The sequence below is a fragment of the Diabrotica virgifera genome, chromosome 10, assembly GCF_917563875.1.
Source record: "Diabrotica virgifera virgifera chromosome 10, PGI_DIABVI_V3a".
NCBI classification, from domain to species: domain Eukaryota; kingdom Metazoa; phylum Arthropoda; class Insecta; order Coleoptera; family Chrysomelidae; genus Diabrotica; species Diabrotica virgifera.
Window position 1 is genome coordinate 33,510,637 of NC_065452.1, and position 21,371 is coordinate 33,532,007.

The 21,371-nt window shown below is 32.9% G+C and overlaps 1 protein-coding gene across 1 annotated transcript in view; it reads left to right on the plus strand.

Annotated features, from left to right (window-relative positions):
* The window catches only part of LOC126893009 (prolyl 3-hydroxylase 1-like), a 142,279-nt gene extending 123,007 nt beyond the window's left edge, over positions 1-19,272 (plus strand). The window contains exons 9-10 of the mRNA XM_050662946.1: positions 3,419-3,612; positions 6,875-19,272. Of these exons, the coding sequence (XP_050518903.1) occupies positions 3,419-3,612; positions 6,875-7,117 (437 nt within the window). The 3' untranslated portion in view covers positions 7,118-19,272. The remainder of the gene's footprint in view (positions 1-3,418; positions 3,613-6,874) is intronic.
* Positions 19,273-21,371: the final 2,099 nt, after the last annotated feature.

Consider the following 21,371-nt stretch of genomic DNA (forward strand, 5'->3'; position numbering starts at 1 on the left):
ACAAAGAGTAGGAAAAATACAACAACAAATACAGTTTACTGAAATTACACAAATCGTTAATATTATTACAAAATAAAAGATAATGAAATAAAACAAAAAAATACAGAGTGTTTCATTAATAATTGTAAATATTTTAACTGTAGATTTCTGGGCTCAAAATATTACGGTTTAAACTAAATCACCTACTCCGAAAAGGCTTCCTAAGGGAGCTGGAGCTCTTTGAAGATGGTGCCTTTTAATTAGTTTTTTTGAAATACCTCTAGAACACATCTATTTAGAAAAACTAAAACTGGTACGGGTATTTTATCTTCCAGAGCTATAGTTATTTTCCTAACAAGTGCAGAAAGTCATACTTTTCCGCACGCGACTGCAAGTTTGCCGAACGACGCGAAGCGGGAGTTCGGCAAGCAGTCGAGTGCGGAAAAGAGACTTTCGGCAAGCGTTAGGAACAATATTTTTTCTACGAGTCTTTAAAAAATAACCAAATCTTAATCAATTAATTTAATTAATATGAAAATACATACACAAATTAATTCTTTGACAAGGTTGTCAAAACCAAAGTTTCAGCATAATTGGTTAGCATGACGACGATCTTGGTTTCCATGACGACGATTCAAAACCACTGTTATTGTCTACTGATTTGACTTTCGAATATTATGTCAAAATTATTTTATTTCATCGAATTCTCGCGTTAATTTCATTAAAACATGAACACAATAAGATATATTTGAAATAAATTAGTAAATACTATCTAAATATTAGTTTATTGCATGTATTATAATTACTTTAAGGCCATATTAACATATCTAAATTAACACGCGTGCGGAAACGTAAACCGCGTGCGGAAAAGTAAAACGCGTGCGGAAAAGTAACACGCGTGCGGAAAAGTAACACAAGTGCGGAAAAGTAAAACTTTCTAAACTAAAATGCGTGCGAGAAAGTAGACATTTTTGCACGCTCGTAGAGAAAATATATTTCATAAATTGCGAGTTTCTAGTACCGGTCATATGCATCCTCTTTGGATAGGGCAACGGTTATTTTATCGCATAACTTTTTTGTCTTTAACTTTTAAGCATTTTTGACCCTGGATTATTAAATTGTATGGTATTCTAGTACTAAAAGTTACTCTTACTTTAAGTCGGTAGGATACACCGTTTTCTAAAAAAATCGATTTGAAATTTTTTCGTTTTTTGAATTTGATCAAAGTTTAAATTTTTTTCAAAAAAAAAAACGGTGTATTTTACCGACTTAAAGCAAGAGTAACTTTTAGTACTAGAATACCTCATAATTATTTAATCTAGTGTCAAAAATGTTTCAAAATTACAGACACAAAAAATAATGCGATAAAATAACCGTTGACCTACCATACTATCGGTACTAGAAATACGTAATTGACGAGTTCTTTTTCGCAATTGATGAGATCTGAGAAATTTTTTTCAAATTAAAAAAAACACAAAATTTTGAAATCGACATTTCTAGAAACCGGTGTATCCTGCCGACTTAAAGCAAGAGTACCTTTTATTACTAGAATGCCTCACAATTTAATAGTCCAGTGTCAAAAATACTTAAAAATTAAAGATAAAAAAGGAAGATAAATAGGCGTACCAGTTTTGGTTTCTCTGAATAGAAGCGTTCTGGAGGTATTTAAAAAAACTAATTACAAAATGCCTTTTTCAAAGAGCTCTAGCTTCTGTAAGAAGCATTTTCAGACTAGGTGATTTGGGTTAAATCTTAATACATACATATTTTGAGCCCAGGAATCTACAATTAATTATTTCCAATTTTTAATGAAACACCCTGTATATTGCAAAATTTAAATAAATTGCAAATTGCATAATACAACCTTAGGAACTAATAAGTTTAGCGTATAACCCTCAAATATAGATAATAATAATAAATCTAATAAACTCCAATAATCTAAAGTCAAAAAACAGATTTGAATTGAGACTCATTGTTTTAAAACAGATTCAGTTTTTTCAAGCCAAGGGTGAATAGACATTGAAAAGGAGCGTAAACAAAGAAGCTCTGTTCTTTAACGGCGAGCGACCGGTAAATAGATATACCTAAATACAATTTATAGATAAAGAACAGATTACACGAAAATATACGCAAACAATAGACAGTGTTCCAATGTTTCAAATTATCAAACGTAAAGCGATTACAAATATTGCAATTTCGCATTATACATTATACAATGTCTCCCACAGCCAACGGTGAATAGACAATAAGAAGTAGCTTAAAAACAAAAAGAATGTGTGTGTACTTTTTACGCACGTAAGAAGTTATACTTCTATTATATGATTTCTTAAAAATAAATATACTTTAAACAGTTTGTTTTAATTTTTTTTAAACACCAAACTAATTTTGTGCTTACTGCTTTCAAAAAAATAAAAAAAAGTATAGGATTGCACTGGATTCGAACTCAAGACCTCTCGATCTCTGGCCGAATGCTGTACCAAATACGCTACGAGGACTGTGTCTGTATCGGTTCGGACGTACCTAATGACAATTCACGGTAACAAACAGACAAGGTGAAGTATAATAAATATATAATAAAATGTTTTAATAATACTCATCTTACTCCTGAGGAAGACAAATCCAAAGACACAAAAATTATAATAAATATATTTACTAAAAACACTAATATATTTTTTCACGTCTTTAACTTTAAGATTTAGCAACTAAACGCCATACTGTCTGTGTGCGCATGCGCGTAGTATTATGAAATTTTACTCTCAATCGCGCCTAAAGAAGTATAACTTCAAAAACGTCTGTTGTTATAGAACGGCGAGAGGCAGAAAATAGATACGTACCTGTACAGTACATAACTATAGTTTATAATAAAGAATCCATTACACGAAAATGTCGATATCCCAACAATATAAATATGTACACTGTTTCAAAGCGTTTAAATAGTAAAATAATCGCAGAATATTTTGTTAAATTTTTTGAATGGAATTTTGTTTCGACATGCCGCGTTGGGTCCCCTGAATGTCGGGGGCCCCGTATAATTGATACGGCTGATACGGCGGTAGCTACGCCTCTGCTGAGAGAGTGGTATAGTTGTAGCTCAGTAGATCTTTTCAGAGCAGCCGCCAATAAGGTATGGATAACTGTGATGATAGTCAACCTCCGATAGGAGAAGGAACTACAAGAAGAAGAAGAGGGTGTCAAGAATAATCTGAGAATTATGGGTGTTCGGAATTGGAGAAGAGTCGCCAACGTAGAAAGAAATTGAATGCAATTGTTGAACAGGCCAAAACCCACAGAGGGTCTATGCAACTACTAGTCTACTAGGACTATACCACAGATTCTCATAATGTTATGAGATAAGTGGGCGATATCTTGTAGTGTTGTAAATACTTAGCTATTCTTCTATATTTATCTCTATTAATACATTCCTAAAAATGTATTTCAGATTCTCCTACAAACAGAACTGATTTTAGCCATAAGATTCATGCTGACAATTGCATCATAATGGAAAACATGACGTGCTTTAGAACATATCCAGCGTTCACGTGGAGAGACTACAGTGCCATTTTATATTTAAACGATGATTTTAAGGGAGGAGAATTTGTTTTCTCGGCTGACGCAGTGGGAAAAAAGATTCAAGTAAGTGTTTCTTTATAAGGTACAATAAAAGCTTACAAAACTTATGTGTCTTGAATTACATGTAGTACCTCTTCATTTATTATCATTGGTGCGCTGTCTGGTTCTTCTGATAATTTTGGACCGAGTCTTCAATCTTGAAAGAGGCCTTCTATGCATTCTTTCTATGTTTGTATTCTTGTTTCCTTGCTTGCTGCTATCTGCCCATTGCTATCAATAATTACTTTATTTCCGAGCCTGCATCTGTAGCTTCCGGTGATTTCTTTATTTTCTTATGTATGTTAAAAATAACGTTCTTTTCTCCGTTAACTTAAGTGTTTTATCGGTCATCGAGTCTTTTTTTCTTTTATAGAAATTTCTTCATCTTTACTTTATTAGTGTCTTTTAAGTTCTTCCATTGGATGTGTGCATCCTGACCTCTTCTGTTATCAGTAATAGCTGGCAGAAGTTTTTGATTCATCCTTTTTTCCATGTTGAACTTTGTTTTTGTCTTTCTCATTGTAGAGAGATCAATGTCACGTCTATTTTGACTCTGTTTAGATTGTTTTAGATTCAACTTGAATTCAGCGATAACTGGGTTGTGATCAGGAGCTACGTCAGCATCTAGATACGTCTTTGCGAATTTGATAGTATTTTTCTGTATCTTCTTCCAATCATAATATCGGCGTCCCGGAAGAACAATGACGTAACTGCAAATTTTTACTAAATACCGTGGACACATGATACAACAACGACACAACTGTGTCTATGTGCTGAGCCACTAGAGGGTAGATGTCTCGTTATTGAAATATGCGCCCTTTTAGACCTTGTTTTATAATAACAGTGACACAAGTGTCAATTGTGTGACTAAAGACTTTTAGTGAGATCACCTTGGACTGGAATTTTTGTGCAACAACGACGTAAGTGTAATTTATGTCGTTGTTCGACTAATTCTCTGTATCATTTAATGTACATACTACTTAACTGTACTTTACAACGTTGTTGAACTATTAATGTTTGTTCTGTATTCATCATGACTGTTCTTAACTGCATTTCTGAACCAAAGATTATGAGTTCAATTTAATATTGTGTTAGGTTTCTTCATGGTAAAGAAAAATTTTAAGATGAACAATGACACAACAGTAGATAGGGTTGAAAATAGGGGATCAAATTAAAATAATGAAATTTGAACCAATAGGGATGAAAATAAAAGCCAGCGTTGTAAGGGTCCACGCCGGGTCCCGGTGAATTCGTAACTATTTTAATCCCCCATCCTAATTACAGGCCAATTGGTAACTCTGGCCCTCAGATAATTTTTCGGTAACCAATCAACTACCGGTGAATTCGTAACTAAATAAAGGTATAATCTTTTAGACTTGAAATAAACATATGGAAAATCTGTTTGCTTTTAAATTATCAGAAAGATTTAAATAATTTATCATTGCCAAACATCTAAATATTGAATTTACAATTACTTGATAAAAACCAAGCACGTGTAGAGGTATACTTCTATACTTGATGGAAATAATATTTATAACACTTGTAATGAAACACTATAATATTGTTTCAATTATTTTATTAAGATATTTCATTTTTTGATATTTTCATTCGGTTTTCATCATTCGGTTTAGATTTAAGGTATTAGATTTAATCAATGCTTTCGAATTCACCTGAAGAAAGTTTCGAGTTGGCAGGTCAGGTAATAGAAAAATTACGAATTGGCCGGTGTACATATTTGAAAATTTTTGTCATTAAAAGTTACGAGTTGGCGCGTGTCCTAAACGCCATACAGATGCTCCTCGACGATTAATCTTTATTTAATCACTATTTTAAATATGTATTTAAAAATCGTTCTCTGAATAATTTTGCTTTTGCATTTACGTCAATGTTCTTCCGGGACGGCGATATAATCTATGTGATTTCTTACGATTTTCCCTCTATATCCTAAGGTGACTTCTAGGTATATAAATATTCATGGTCGAAGCTTATAGAGGGTGTCCGGAAAAGATTGGTCATAAATTATACCACAGATTTTGGGGTCCAAAATAGGTTGATTAAACCTCACTTACCTATATACAATAGTGCCCACAAAAAAAGTTACAGCCCTTTGAAGTTACAAAATGAAAATCGATTTTTTTTCATATATCGAAAACTCTTAGAGATTTTTGTTGAAAATGGACATGTGTCATTCTTATGGCAGCAAATTAAAAAAAAATTGTGCACCCCATAAAATTTTTATGGGGGTTTTGTTCCTTTAACCCCCCCCCAAACTTTTGTGTACGTTCCAACGTTCCAACGTTCCAATTAAATTATTATTGTGGCACCATTAGTTAAACACAATGTTTTTAAAACTTTTTTGCCTCATTGTACTTTTTCGATAAGCCAGTGTTTGTCGACATATTTTGAATATTTGTCGAATCCACCACATATTTGTATATGGTTAAGTAAGATTATAGAGATCTGTTAATAATCTGAAAATTTATTTATAATTTACATTTTTAGGTATATTTTGAAAAAGAAGCCATATCTCGATAAAAGGTGACTTGTCAAAAAAAGACTAAGAGGCAAAAAAGTTTTAAAAACACTGTGTTTAACTAATGGTATCACAATAATAGTTTAATTGGAATGTATACAAACATTTGGGGGGTTTAAAGGAACAAAACCCCTATACAATTGTTATGTAAATATATTAAAAAAGAAGCAGCCGCATCTCGATAAAAACTGGCTTATCGAAAAAATACTAAGAAGTAAAAAAGTTTTAAAAACGTTCTGTTTAACTAATGGTACCACAATAATGAATTAATTGGAACGTACACAAAAGTTTGGGGGGGGGGTTTAAGGGAACAAAACCCCCATCAAATTTTTATGGGGTGGACAAACTTCACTATAATTTTGTTTTAAGATGTTCCTGTCATAATTAAAAATCTCTAATAGTTTTCCATATATTGAAAAAAATCGATTTTCATTTTGTAACTTCAAAAGGCTGTAACTTTTCTTATGAGTACATTTGTACTAAGGTAAGTTAGATTCAATCGAATTATTTTTGACCCCAGAATGTGTGGTATAATTTATGACCAATCTTTTCGGGACACCCTGTATAACGTGTTTGTTACTACCATTTCTTCTTCCTGGACAAACTCGACCAATCTTTCTCCTCTTTCCCTGCTCTCGCTAAGTCCATTTTTATGCTTATGTTTATGTCGAATATTATTAAACAAAAAAACAGAGAACCCTTAAAAATAAATTTAAATATAACCCCGTTAATGTATATTCTTTTTTTGTTTAGAGTAAGATCCGTCCAAAGTGTGGAAGATTGGTAGCATTTTCTTCGGGTCCAGAGAATCTACATGGTGTCAAAGCTGTGAAACGAGGCACACGATGTGCCATTGGAATGTGGTTTACGCTAAATCCAGATTACGTAGAAAAGCATAGAGACTTCGCGAAAACTGTTGTAGATAATAATTCTCAATTTGAGATGGATTGGTTAGTCAATTTAGATTACCCAAAACCCTATGTTCCTATTACTTAGAATTAGAAGTCTGAAATTCCTAATACTTAGTAAGTCTATAAATATTGACTTGGTAAGTCTAGAAAAGTTAAAAATGATGTAAACTACGGTGACAGTAAAGACAAGAGCTTTTTAATCATCTGAAGCAAATCATAGCTGCATAACCTACAATTTGCTTTACGATTTGCTCTATAAGTATCTTACTTTGGCCACTTTTCTAATCTATCGCTTCCATTTTCGGCCTTTAGATTTTATATTGTTTTCGCCCACTTACAACATTAAAAAAATGGTGAAAACCTTGAATTATCCATTTCTTTCTGTCCGTCCGTCTACATGTCCTCTGCAAATATGTAACTCATCCGTTATTAGAACGAATAGAGGTGTCGAAGCAGAGCTTGTAATCCAACGATGGTATTAAAGGTGAGAAATTTGACCTCGGACTTTCTGTTCCAGAGTTGCAATCAGAAGTACTGTTTGAAAGTCGCCGAAAAAGTGTATGTGATATATTATTCGACGCGCCTTAGTAATACTAGAACAAATATATACTTCCAGTTTGTATATCACTTCAAGTGAAAAAGTTATAGTGAAATCGTATATCAATCTGCGCAAAGTTACACGAAGAGTTCAAATATCAACTTACTGTTCTACTTCTGGTCACGGTGGGTAAAACTTAGGACTTTTTGGCGTGGAACCGTTTAGGGTGGAAACTATGACTTTTTGATTAATCGTTGGCCTTTCCGATTTTATATTTACTGTAAGGAACCATTTCTGTGAATCATGAGTGAACAAAAATAGTATACCCTTATTAAAAATATTGTTGAATTAAGATATGGTGCGCATTTTGTGTTTTTCGTCTTTCAGCTTCTTCTTGTGTCATTAAAAATACGTCAGAGCTACTGTTAGCTCTTACTTTATCATTTCCTTCCATTTTTCTGTTCCTTGATAAATTTTTCATTCCTTCTATTGATTTTCCTCTTTTCTTTACGAACTCACATATTTGCTGTGTCTAAATTTTTCTTGGTCTCTTCTTTCTCCTATTTTATATTATTCTTTCCAGTATATTTTCCTTCTGCATTCCTATATTCTCGTTGTCAAAGACGTCATAGCTACTGATAGAAGACGTCATAGCTACTGATAGCTCTTACTTTATCCATTCCTTCCATTTTTTTCTGTTTCTTGATAAATGTTTCATTCCTTCTATCAATTTTCCTCTTTTCTTTACCGAACTCACATATTTGCTGTGTCTAAATTTTTCTTGGTCTCTTCTTTCTCCTAGTTTTTATTATTCTTCCAGTATATGTATTTTCCTTCTACATTCCTATATTCTGTATATATATATGTCCATAATACTGTAATTATTGTTCTCTTTCAATACCTTTTATTATGTGTTCTTGGTTTAAGTTCTCTCTGATTATTCCGTTTCTTATTCTGGCGCGTTTTCTCTTTCCGCTCTCCTTCTTTAAAAACTTCATTTTCACCGGTATGATATGTTTTCCCAGTGAGAGTTATGTTGCCTTCGGATCCAGGCTTTTTTCGGTCCCGGACGATGCTTTTTGACACTCCCTCGGTCGACACTAGACAAAAATATTTTGTAGCTGATGCTGATACTCTTCTAACAAGTCATAGAGATAAGAGGGTTACCAAGGTCATCGTTTATTCGTGTATTCTTCGGTGACTAGGAACCCATACCAGCATGACACTGTTATCTTTCGCCATTCTGTTGAGTTGTCAAAAATACATTATATTTTTTAAATCAATTTCTCTGTCTTAACATCACTGTATTATTATTTGCGTCTCTTAACACAATAATAGGGGGTCTTCATTATCACAATTTTTTTATTTAAAGTAGGTATCTATTGAGAGTAGTTACGTCAAAATAAAAAATAATTCAAAAATTATCTTAAGGGAATTTTTTAACAGTTTGTCATATTGTGATGGCGTATAAATGTCATTTATGACCTGCAACGGACTTAGGAAATCCACGAGGAAAAATTTCCTGTAGTTGCCTGTATACCATTACAAAAACATAAAATCCTTTATAAAAGGTATATTTGTTAAAATCCGTATACAGGGCTACATCAAAGACATAACTAGTTTTCAATCGGTTGACCGATCATCATCAGTGTAATCCTAAAATGTGTATAACCAGATAAAATGATGCAAAGTATTTAAAATGTTGACTAAGGTTATAAAAAGTTATAGGCTATACTCACTCAGAATCTAACATGCTAACCACCAAAGTAAAAAATATTTGGGTATAAACCCTTTATAATTAATCCGTCATAGGAACATGAAAAATATGTGATTTTGAACATAGATGAATGAGCTCAATTTGAATCCTGAAATTCTCCATTGGTTTCGCTATGTTGATGATTGTTTTCTCATCATCTCAGGTAACTTAAATACAGCTGACTCATTACTTTCTAGAATCAACCAAATCCACCCCAACATTAAATTTACCATGGAATTAGAGTCTTCCCAATCAATCAATTTTCTCGACCTTACTATTACCAGATTAAATGACCACTTCGAATTCAGTATCTATGGGAAACCAACACAGACCGACCATGTTATTCCAGTATCTTCCAACCACCCAATGTCACACAAACTTGCTACTTTTCACAGTTACATACACCGTCTTGAAACCATTCCCTTATCACAATCCAACTACAAAAAAGAATTAAATATATTACGTCAAATTGCTTTCAACAAAGGATACGATCCAAACATCATAAGCAAGCTCATCCATAAAAGACAGCTCAAGGTCTTACGACATGCTGCGTTTCCTAGGGATTTGACAACCAAACCTACTTATGCTTCCATACCTTTCCACGAAGATAGACTGTCTGGGGATATTTCAAATATTATAAAAAGATCAGTAGATAACGTTCAAATTTCTTTTAAGGTATCCAACAACATAGGACAGTCTCTATCTAACACCAAAGATATTATCAACTATATGAATCGTAGTGGTGTTTATAAACTACAATGTTCTGACTGTGATGCCACCTACATAGGAATGGCAGGGGAGCCCAAGCGGGGATTTTTGCAGTTACTCGAGCGCGTCAGATTATCATATAAGGAGAAACCTGGTACCCTGCATATGTACCTCTACCATACATTCGCTCTTAACACAGGGAAGTTCGTTAAGGGGGGCCCGAAAAAAAAATCTATCCTTAAAAAAACTCGAAATTGTCAGATTAAGATAAGGTAAGTTAAGTACATGCAAAAGAGTGTATATTGAAAAATGAAAAACTAAAAATATGTGCTCAATATTTTTTAAAAATCTATCGAATGATATCAAACACGACTTTCCACGGAGAGGGGTGGGGGGTAAATTTAATATTGTAAATATGAATCCCGCGATATTTCGCGAAATGAACATCAGATCGAAAAACTGTAAAATACATTTATTTAATATTTTTAAAAAATCTATCCAATGGCACCAAACACGACCCCCCACGGAGGTGGGGTGGGGGTTACTTTAAAATCTTAAATAGGAGCCTGCATTTTTATTGCAGATTTGGATTTTTTACAAAAAAATAAGTAACTTTTATTCGAAACATTTTTTCGAATTATGCATAGATGCGTTATAATCGGAAAAAACGATTGTTGGAAATGGAAAATTAAATTAAAAAATGGCAAGCGCCCACTAAAATGGAAAATGTTACTTAACTTTTTTTGGTTTTAGGACCTACTCTTCACAAGGTCTCAATAGGTCCCAATAGGTCTCCAAAGCGCTCGAGTGACTGCACATTTAGCATACTTTGCTCCCCTACCAGAAGAACTTGTAGATCACTTGCTTCTCGCTCTCTTGAACACATCAAAAGAGAGGATACCTCTACCTTTTCACAACATCTTAAAGAGAAAAATCATACTCTGATAATCCCAGATGACGTTTCTCTTTTACACGATATCCCACAGAGAGACTTCTTAAAGTTGGACTTGTACGATGACCTAGAAATAGTCAAAGAAAAACAAAAAAGTCCAAATTGTGTCAACCGCCATGTTTCGTTCAACCGGGACTTCTATCCACTTCATCGACAACTTTTTTCTTAACTCCTTTTTTAATTACAATATTACTTTTCACCTCTTTATTACTTCTATCACTTTCCTACAGTCACATTTACAGGTGATTTGACACAATCCATAATGATTTTCTTTCCTCATTCTTCTCTATCCATTAACCACTATCATCTATCCAATTATACACACACACACAAACCAACATCGGTTATCATCACCCACATACATACCTATTCATCTCTAAATTTTCATCCATAATTTTTCTATGACTATCTTCACCCCATATATTCATACTGTAACTAAATCTAATAGTCTCACTACTCTTTCTGGGTCCCGTTCATGTTACATTTTCATTATAATCTCATAAATCTCTAACACCAACCCTCTCCCCTATGTTTAACTATATCATATGATGGTCTGTTTTGTCGAACCCTTAGAGTTCTAGGCAGATTGCAGGGATCTTGAGAAATGGTCGCATGAATCTTAGCTTGTCTTATATATCCCTCCTAGATCAGAAAACAGTTCTACACCTCTTTCACCCACATAGTGATCTTTTATGGTACTTCCACATACTATAACAACTTCCAATTATTCTAATAGGTATAACTGATAACATTAAATAAACATGCAATTGCTTTTCTAAGCCCTAGATATCACATATAAAGGGTTTGATAACGTTTATTAAGTTTTCTGTCTTACGTGTAATGTGGTTTGCCTATTTCTTTCATTACAATATTCTAACATTTACATGAAGTCTATTTCCATTTTAATAGACTATTTACCACAGTGGGAACGACTGTTTTTGTGGGAACGACAAAACAACAGGGAAATTATAACTTCCTGTGGAACTGTCATTCTTGTCATGTCATCATTCAGAAGTTCCGATATCAAAATCACTTGCTTCCATACAGCCATGATGTGAACTAGTCAAACTGAGCTCATTGGTACCTCAAGCGTGAAACATTGGATATTTTATTCATCCATGTTCAAAATCACATCTTTTTCATATGTTCCTATGACGGATTAATTATAAAGGGTTTATACCCAAATATTTTTTACTTTGGTGGTTAGCATGTTAGATTCTGAGTGAGTATAGCGTATAACTTTTTATAACCTTAGTCAACATTTTAAATACTTTGCATCATTTTATCTGGTTATACACATTTTAGGATTACACTGATGATGATCGGTCAACCGATTGAAAACTAGTTATGTCTTTGATGTAGCCCTATATAGGGATTTTAACAAATATACCTATTATAAAGGATTTTATGGACTTAGGAAAAATAATGTATAGACATATTGTTCGTCCGCTATAACTTTTCCCATGCGTCACGATTCATTTTCAAATAAATTAAGTCAAAACATAAAGTGAAACGAACGTCGATGTGTATATACATTTTGTATACTGTATACTATATACTACACACATCGGCGTACGTTTTACTTTATATTTTAACTTAATTTCTTTGAAAATGAATCGTGACGCATGGGAAAAATTATAGCGGACGAACTATAGCTCTTTAAATCTTTTGCTGTTTTTTTACTGTCACTGCCGCATTTCTCTAATTTATTTGGTATTGTGACGGAGTTAAAAACTCTAATTATATTATATTATGTAAATGCGTGGCCCTAATGTGTTATTGCAGTTCCACACAAACGGTCTTTAGAATACAACATAAACGGTTCTGAAATAATTTTCTTATGGCATTTCTGTATAATCTATTATATTTAATGGGAATAAACCACAAATAGTAGTTTTCCTTATTCTTTAAATATTTTTACAGTATTTCTAGGCGGATTCGAGGAAATTCTGACAATTTTAACTTAAATTTCAAATTATTGTTAGTTTATTTGTTTAGTTTTGTAACTATAGTAAGTATAGTATTAAACATAAATAAATATAACAAACTGTACCATAAACAGTATCTAGCTCGCTCTCTGCCCCCCTCAGCTCTCTCTCACAATACCAAATAAAGTTTAAATTATCTCAATCATGGTTGTGATGATTTCTTTTGATGTTATTGCTTAGGAAACATTTTGCTGTTTTGTTAATGTTTATAAAAATAATGTAGTCCTATAATCTTGAGGTTGAGTATGTTTTGTTAATTACCTATTATGACTCAAAAAATGAATAAGACTGCTTTTAATGCCTTTATGGAACGTCAAATGTTAGAACTAACAGTTTATTTAACGTTGAAAATAATTTACTAAATGTGTAGCTACACTTTATTTCTTAATGTCTGACAGCACAACATTATATATTACACCAAAGAATTGTATCTTACAGAACGATACTAATTATGTTACCAGTTAATGAAGCTCTAAGTATAAAACTGTCTATATTTTCTAATAGAGCTCTTCATCTGAACTCAAAATACAGCTCACGGAGCGAACCATGGCCGGTGAGGGAAACTTGTCTGTGTAGAAATTAAGTGGGTGTACGACTCTCGATAGCGTTTCTCACCGGCTATGGTTCGTTCCGGGAGCTGTATAATGAGTTCTTCTTCTTGCAGTACCGTCTCCTATCGGAGGTTGGCTACCATCACAGCAATCTTAACTTTGTTGGCTGCAGCTTTGAACAACTGTATTGAACTGCACCCATACCACTCCCTTAAATTTCGCAACCAGGAAATCCTTCTACGTCCCACATTTTTCTTTCCCGAGATTTTTCCTTGGATTATGAGTCTTAGCAGAGAGTACTTTTCTCCTCTCATTATGTGGCCTAGATATTCCAATTTTTTCGTTTGTATGGTTTTTATGACTTCGCATTCCTTCCCCATCTTCAACAAACATCTGTGGAGTTTAAATACTTTTAAAATACGTGATTAAGGATAAATTACGACATTAGGTGTACGATAATATATTAGTGGTTATTAAACATACTTTATTGGAGAAGGAAAATTCTTCTGATAAAAGATTCATAGATCCTAGAATAAGAACAATTGTAGCTGATAAACTTTATAATTCACAAAACTGAGTTAGATGATAAATTAACGAAATGAGACATAAATATAGAAATCTAAGAAACAAAAGTAGAACAAGTATAAACATTTAATGAGCTAGTACTAAGTTACTAAACTAGATACAGATCTAGTGGATGGGTACCATATATTTTTAGAGTCACTTGGTTATCTTGAAAAGAATTCCTGACTGTTTCATGATCTCTGCTACAGAGTCTGTAGGTGAATTCTCCATGAAGCAGTTCCGTTGTATGCAGGTGTCCCTTGACTGGCTCATGCACAGTAAGAAAGCCTATTATGATTCTGAGCTTATTACTTCTTATTTTCCGCAGTACTTCAGCCATATTAGCACAAGCCCATCCAATATACACACACCCAAACTTATATGGAATCATATAATATTTCTTATTATTTCGTGCAAATTTAAAAAAAAACGAACATATGAAATCAAACAATATTTATTTTAAAGCAATTTAATAACAAATACATAACAATTAAATAAAATAATAAAGTATTTACCAAACAAATTGAAACTAGGTAGTTGTTTTAAAGTTAATAGCATAAAAAATTTCAAAGTAAAACGAATAATGTTTAAATTGTTTTTATTTTTTTTTGTTTTTTTTTTGGTAGTCAGTGTTATCACCCTTATGCAAGCTTTAGTTTGCGTGGGCACGCTCCTAATCAAATTACACTAGTTTACAACCAATTTGCGACTGGAATGCAATATGCTGTTTTTTGTTAATTTTTGCTCTCTGAATATGATTATGATGATAAAAAGTTCCTAACACGTAAGATTTTTGAGTTACGATTTTTTCAAAAAAAAAAATGAATTACGATTTTTGAGTTATGAATATTTTACTAATTTTTTTTTTTAAACAGTCATTTGTAATATATCGCGGAGTGATGTTATCAAATTAACATTTTTGCTAAAAATTGTGCATAATTTGACAACACTGGGAAATCGAATGTCTACGAATAACACATTAACATTTAAATAAAGAATAAACCAAAGGTAATCCTTAATCAGTAAACCTATCTATTTAAACTTATATAGTTCTAAACCGTTTTAACGACTGTTACTTCTGCATGAGAAAATGTCTGTGTTTTCAAGAAAAAGCAAGCATAAAATTGATTATACAGATATAATCTCAGCAATAAAGCCGGTTTTCCATGGAGAAGATTTACCAGTTCCAGGACCCACGGCAAATTGGGAGGAAGATTTGGAAATGTATGGCGATAAAAGTAAACCCGATGATGTATCAGAAAAGAATGATTCTTATTTTCACGAAAGCGACGAAAAGCACCTTATTGCATCCAAGAAGCTGAATTAGGTACATGATTTAGTTCGAGACCTTCACTTGTCCAAAGGCATGCTTAACTCTAAGTTCTAGATTAAAATAATGGATTTTTGTTTAAATGGAATTTACTAGCCAGTAAAATTTATAATATTTAGGAACCGTAACCAGGAGCTATCCTAGTTTTTTACTATGCAGGATAAAATGTGTGTTCGTGTTAATCCACATAGTGTTATGGGAAAATTGGGATATGCACAAAATTGTGTACAAAAGACTTACTATATTTTTTGTTTCTAGTTCTGAACTTATGTGTATATAGTATAAAAGAATTTTTATAATAAACAGCAATATTTGATGCATTCTATAACTCAGAATCTAACATTTCACCTGACAAGACAATGTACGCGTGGACCCCTGCGCAGAAATGCACGGCACCTTAAGAAGAAGATAATTCAAAATCTATACTTGGTGGAAAATTTTAGTGTTTGAACTCGCATTCAGGGCTCTTTAAACTCCACGGTACAGCCAATTTAACATCAGTCGCAAATTTTTTTTATTTATTTGTTGACTAGTGTTATTAAACATTTTGTTATGGTAGGCTACTCCATCCTTCAAAAGCAACTTGTATTAGCTGTGCAGCGTTTTGTGGATTATCCCGGCGAGCTCTTATTTTTTCTTTTAAGGATATCCCACAAATACTCTATAGGGTTAAGCTCGGGTGAGCAAGCAGGCCACTCCAAATAAGGGATACCTTCTGCTTCAATGATGTCTCTAGTCACTCTAATGGTATTTGGAGGTCCATTATCAAGCAAGAGAATTAAATTTTCGCCTGTTGCACATCTTCAGAGCCTAACTACAGGCTAGCAACATACCGGTGAGCAGTTAAAGTTGATTGGATAAAAATTAAAGGAGTTTTTTCACGGATCTCAGTTCCTCCCCAGAACATTACACTTCCCCTTGTATATTTGTGAACAGATCTGACAGTCTTCGTTCTTGCTTGTCTTCTTCGACCTCTAAGTACACGATTTCGTGGGTCATCTGATTTTACACAAATCCTGACTTTTTCTGAAAATAGCACATTTTGTCCATTCCCAATGTTCCAGTTTTGGTGGTGAAGACACCAATTTAGGCGATCAATCTTGTGCTGCCTGGATATCTTGGGGATCCGTAACTGTTTCCTACTCTATACTTCTTGGCACTCTTCTTATCTTTTCAACTGAAACAATTACACCTGTAGCTTCCGAAAGCTGCCTTTGGAGCTGCAGGTGAGAAATGGTTGGGTGTCTTCCAGCTGATTGGACAATTAAACAATCGTGCCGAGCCCTTATTACTTTTTGGCGACTTTCCCTCGCTTTTTTGAACTTTCCTAGTTCCTGTTACCTAGCATATGTTTTGGATACCTGTGTTACGCCTAGCTCTACAGCTATGTCCCTCTGAGAACATCACTAGCTCCACAAGACTAATAATCTTTCCCCGTTGTAAGTTCTATAACCCCACATGAGGCATATTTTCGTTTTTGGACGCAAAGGTTAGTTTAGTTATTTTCGTTCAATTTGCAACTCAAGCAAATAACCTTTACCGTACCGAGCTATACTATCTGATTGTCTTATAGATTTGCTTGTTTTCAATAAAAACCTTTATTCTTCGCAACAATAACAAGTTTTTTTAAAGAAATAAATATTACTCTGAAATACATGGTGATTCCAGATAAGTTTGGGTGTGTGTACATCTTGCCATGTATTTGAGCGGGCATATTTTTCCAATGTGAGTTGTGTTGGCTTCGGATCCTAGCTTTTTCCGATAGCCGGTAATGTTTTTGGGCACGGCCGGCTCTAGACTGAAATATTTTGTAACTGATTTTCTGGCAAGTGTGTCAGCTATATTGCTGATTTAAATGCTATATTATATTCCCCGATGCTCTGGAACCCATATCAGTGTACAACAGTGGCGTGCTGGAATTTTTCAAGCGGCCCGGTGATTTTATAGAAAAGCGGCCTCCCCTCCTCATTTAACCTTCTATTATCAGGATATTTTATTCGTTCTTCATAAAATCAAAAAAACAAAAATATAAATTATTTTTAAATCAAACATAAAACTTTGAATTCAATGATTTTTTTATTTTGCTATATTTTTTTATTTAAGAATAAGCAATTTTACAAATAGTAAATGACATGTATGACAATATTGTATGTGGTAAGGCAGAAACCATAATTTGATAAAAGTGAAATAAAAGTTTGAGAATTTTTCAGTTATGTATTAAGTTGGATCTTAGTAAATCAATTATACAAGAGAGTACAAATATAAGTACAGTGCAGATACTTTGATTTAATAATATTTAAAATGTTAATACAACACAATAATCTAAACATTAATTTGCAATTATTTTATAAAATATTTACTTAACTCTTGATCAATAATTTTCGCATTAAAGTAAATTTTTGAGCAAATTTCTAGATTATTTCATCATTTTTAAGCTCATTCAAAGCTTATTTTTCTATAGCCGTTAGCATAAATGTTTCCAAGTGATCTTGTGTTAAATTACTTCTTAACCGACTTTTTATGCACTTCAACGTTGAAAAGCTTCTTTCGCAAGATACTAATGTCACTGAAAGAGTTAATAAATGCTTATATACTATTGAAATTTGGATAAGCACACTGATATAAGTTGTACTTATGTAAAACAGCGTAACAGTAAGCTATACTATACAATCCTTACACTTTTTAGTACCACACGGAGGTGAAGTTTTCACGATATCAACAACATTGTCATATTTGTCATGTTCATTATCACTTCGATTAATAATATCATCCTTTATATTTTATGTAGACTGAACATATTCATCATTAACTCGATCTTCTATAATTTCAGTATTTTCCAAAATCCTATTTTATCGCATTATCGATTTATCAGCAAAATCCACGAGTTCTTCTCTAAAATTGCAATCGCAGATATGGAAGGATAACAATTTATGAATTTTTCAGTAAATGATTTAAATGCCGTTAAAGGCATACCATTTTTTATTGTATCAACATTTCTAGGATGTAGAGTGATTATATCATCATAAAACGATTTGTATTGATCAAATCGTTTTTTGATACTTATACCGTATTTTTGACCAATAATTCAGTCAAAATATGCAAGAAGTTTTTATATTTTTTATTCTGCAGAGTAGGTACATATATGTTTGAAGAAAATTGAAAAATCATAAATATACTTGTATGATTAAGTATTTTCTATGGGAAATAAGCCACAATTTTACTAAAAAATAAATTTATTAACGTTTCGAAGCCCAAATCGGGTTTCGTTGTCAAAATACAAAATACTAAATAATACTTGTATGCACGAAAATAAATATTATCTGTAGCAATCTATTCATGTATATAGTCATATTTAATTACCTACTTAACTTGTATTTTACAATTAAAAAATTTTTAATTTTTTTGAAATGTTTATTAATAGATATTATTAGCAAAATCAACATTCGACTAGAAATTAAATAATTTTTTTTTTAGTTACATCTAAAAATTTTTGTGAACCTATTTGACCGGCCTCAAGAGGCCGCGGCCTCTCGGTGATTGCACCGATTCATTTATATGGCCAGCACGCCACTGGTGTACCACTGTTATGTTACTCCACTCTGTCGAATTTGTGACGCCATTCCCACACTAGCCCAGTGTCCATATGTTGGATTTACTACCTGATTAATATTTCTGGCCATTTAGCGTGCTGTCAAACATTAAAAAATACATTATAAATATGTATTTCAAGAACATGATGTCCTAGTCGATATTTTATATTATAGGTTGATTTTAAGAGGTTGTATTTTTATAAACTAACTGTTTACTAATTTTATATTTTGGATTTTTGTAAAATAAATGTCTTTAACAGGCACACGATTCGTATATTATTTGTAAAATAATATTTTTAGATCATTAACCTTCCATAACTCCTTCATTTTTTCTGTAAAGTGAAACGTGAGCGTCATTCTCACAAGTGATGGCGAACATCACGGTATTTTTGAGCCAATAGCACGATATAACCTTTGGTTGTATTGTATCGTTCGTAGGTTTTGTAGTTCTGATAAGACTTTTCTTGATAGGCAAGCGTTATTTAACACACCACAGTACCACATAACAGTTTACTCTAGTCGCAACGTAGGGGGTCCCGTGGACACTTTTAGTTCGCCGCGATTTGATGTTGGTAATATAGGTTTTTTGGGTCGCTGAATCCAATGGAAGTGGTCTGGAAGCCCAAATGTGGTGCGTTTAATTGTTATTAACAAATTATGGTAAAATTAGGTGTTTTTCATGAATTATTAGAAGTCCTGTAAATAAATTTGATAGTGTTAAGGTTCTCTCTGGTGTATTTTTGGTCGCTGAATCGAATGCGATTAGTCGCGATTACTCAAAATGTGTTCTTATTTTGTTAATAACAAAATAATTGTTTATTCGCCGAAAAGCTCGAATTACGTTATCTACAGAAAGTTTCTAGTTTTTTTCATAGTATTTTTATACGCTAAATCGATTGTCACTAGTCGTGATAGCTTAAACCACGTTCCGACTTTGTTATTAATAAATTATTGCAAAAATAACGGTTTATAGTACGTTTACTCACGATTTTTGCTCTAAATAAAAAAAATCACTTGGAAATTTGGCATGCACGTAGCTAACATGGCAAACAAAACAAGTGATATTGTGTCAATGTGTGCTTTTACCCTGGGGGTGAGTTTCAGTTTCACCCCGTTTCGGGGGTGAAAGACGAAACCTTTAAAATAAGTCCGGAATTGGATAAACTGATTAATTCTAAGCAACGTTTGCTCTATACAGTTTTTTCACCAAGTCGATACTTTTCGAGTTATTTGCGAGTGAATATGTTCATTTTTGATTATATCAAAAAATTGTATATATCAAAAGTTGCTTAGAATTAATCAGTTTATTCTAGGGATGGCGGTTTTTGACAAAATACCGGTTTTCGGTTATACCGGTTTCTTTTGCTTACGGTTTAACCTAGCGGTTATAACCGGCCAAAAAAACCGGTTTTTGGAAAAACCGGTTTTCGGTTTTTTTAATTCAATAGGATACAAAGTTACATTTACAATACACTTTAGTTTGCGATACTCCATTCGACTCGATATCAATATGATCAAAATTAGTACACTATCGAAAGAACATGTATTACTTTTAACACGTTTGTATATTTGTAGAAAAGGTACATTTTAACTCATTTAATACTTCCTGTATGAGTGTATCGTTTTGAAAACGTAGCGAAATTCTTGGAGATTCGTATTTGTAATCAGTAATTCGATATTCATAGTCAGAGCATTATTTTTGGTAATCAGAAAAAGTCATTCACCCACTTTCAATGTCAAGAGTTAAGTGTGAAAAATAGATGATGTTTGCGTCTAATTCAACCAGATCACTTCTTACGTAAATATTATGATTACAAATACCTTTTCAAGGAAATATTATAATAAAACTTAATAATTGTTTCTGGCTGATGTGAGATTGCACTTTCAGTTTGCTTCTGTATTTTATAAAATAAAATAACATTTGAATTATGGTTTTGTTTGGAATAATTACTTGAGAATAATAATTATGATTGGGATCCAAAATAATACCTAACTTAATCCTAATCACCTTAAAAACCTAATAACCGGTTTTTACTTTAAAAAGAAAAAACCGGTTATAACCGGGACATAAAACAACCGGTAAAACCGGATATTGCGAAGTAAAAAAACCGCTTTTAGGTTTAAACCGGTAGGTTTTTCCCATCCCCAGTTTATTCATTTCCGGACTTATTTTTAAGGTTTCTTTTTTCACCCACGAAAAGAAATGAAACTCACCCCAGGGTAAAAGCAGACATCGGCACAATATCACTTGTTTTGTTTGACATGTTAGCTACGTGTATGCCAAATTTCATGTCAATCCAAGTAGTTTTTTTTTTTAATTTAGAGCAAAAACCGTGAGTGAACGTAATATAAACCGTTATTT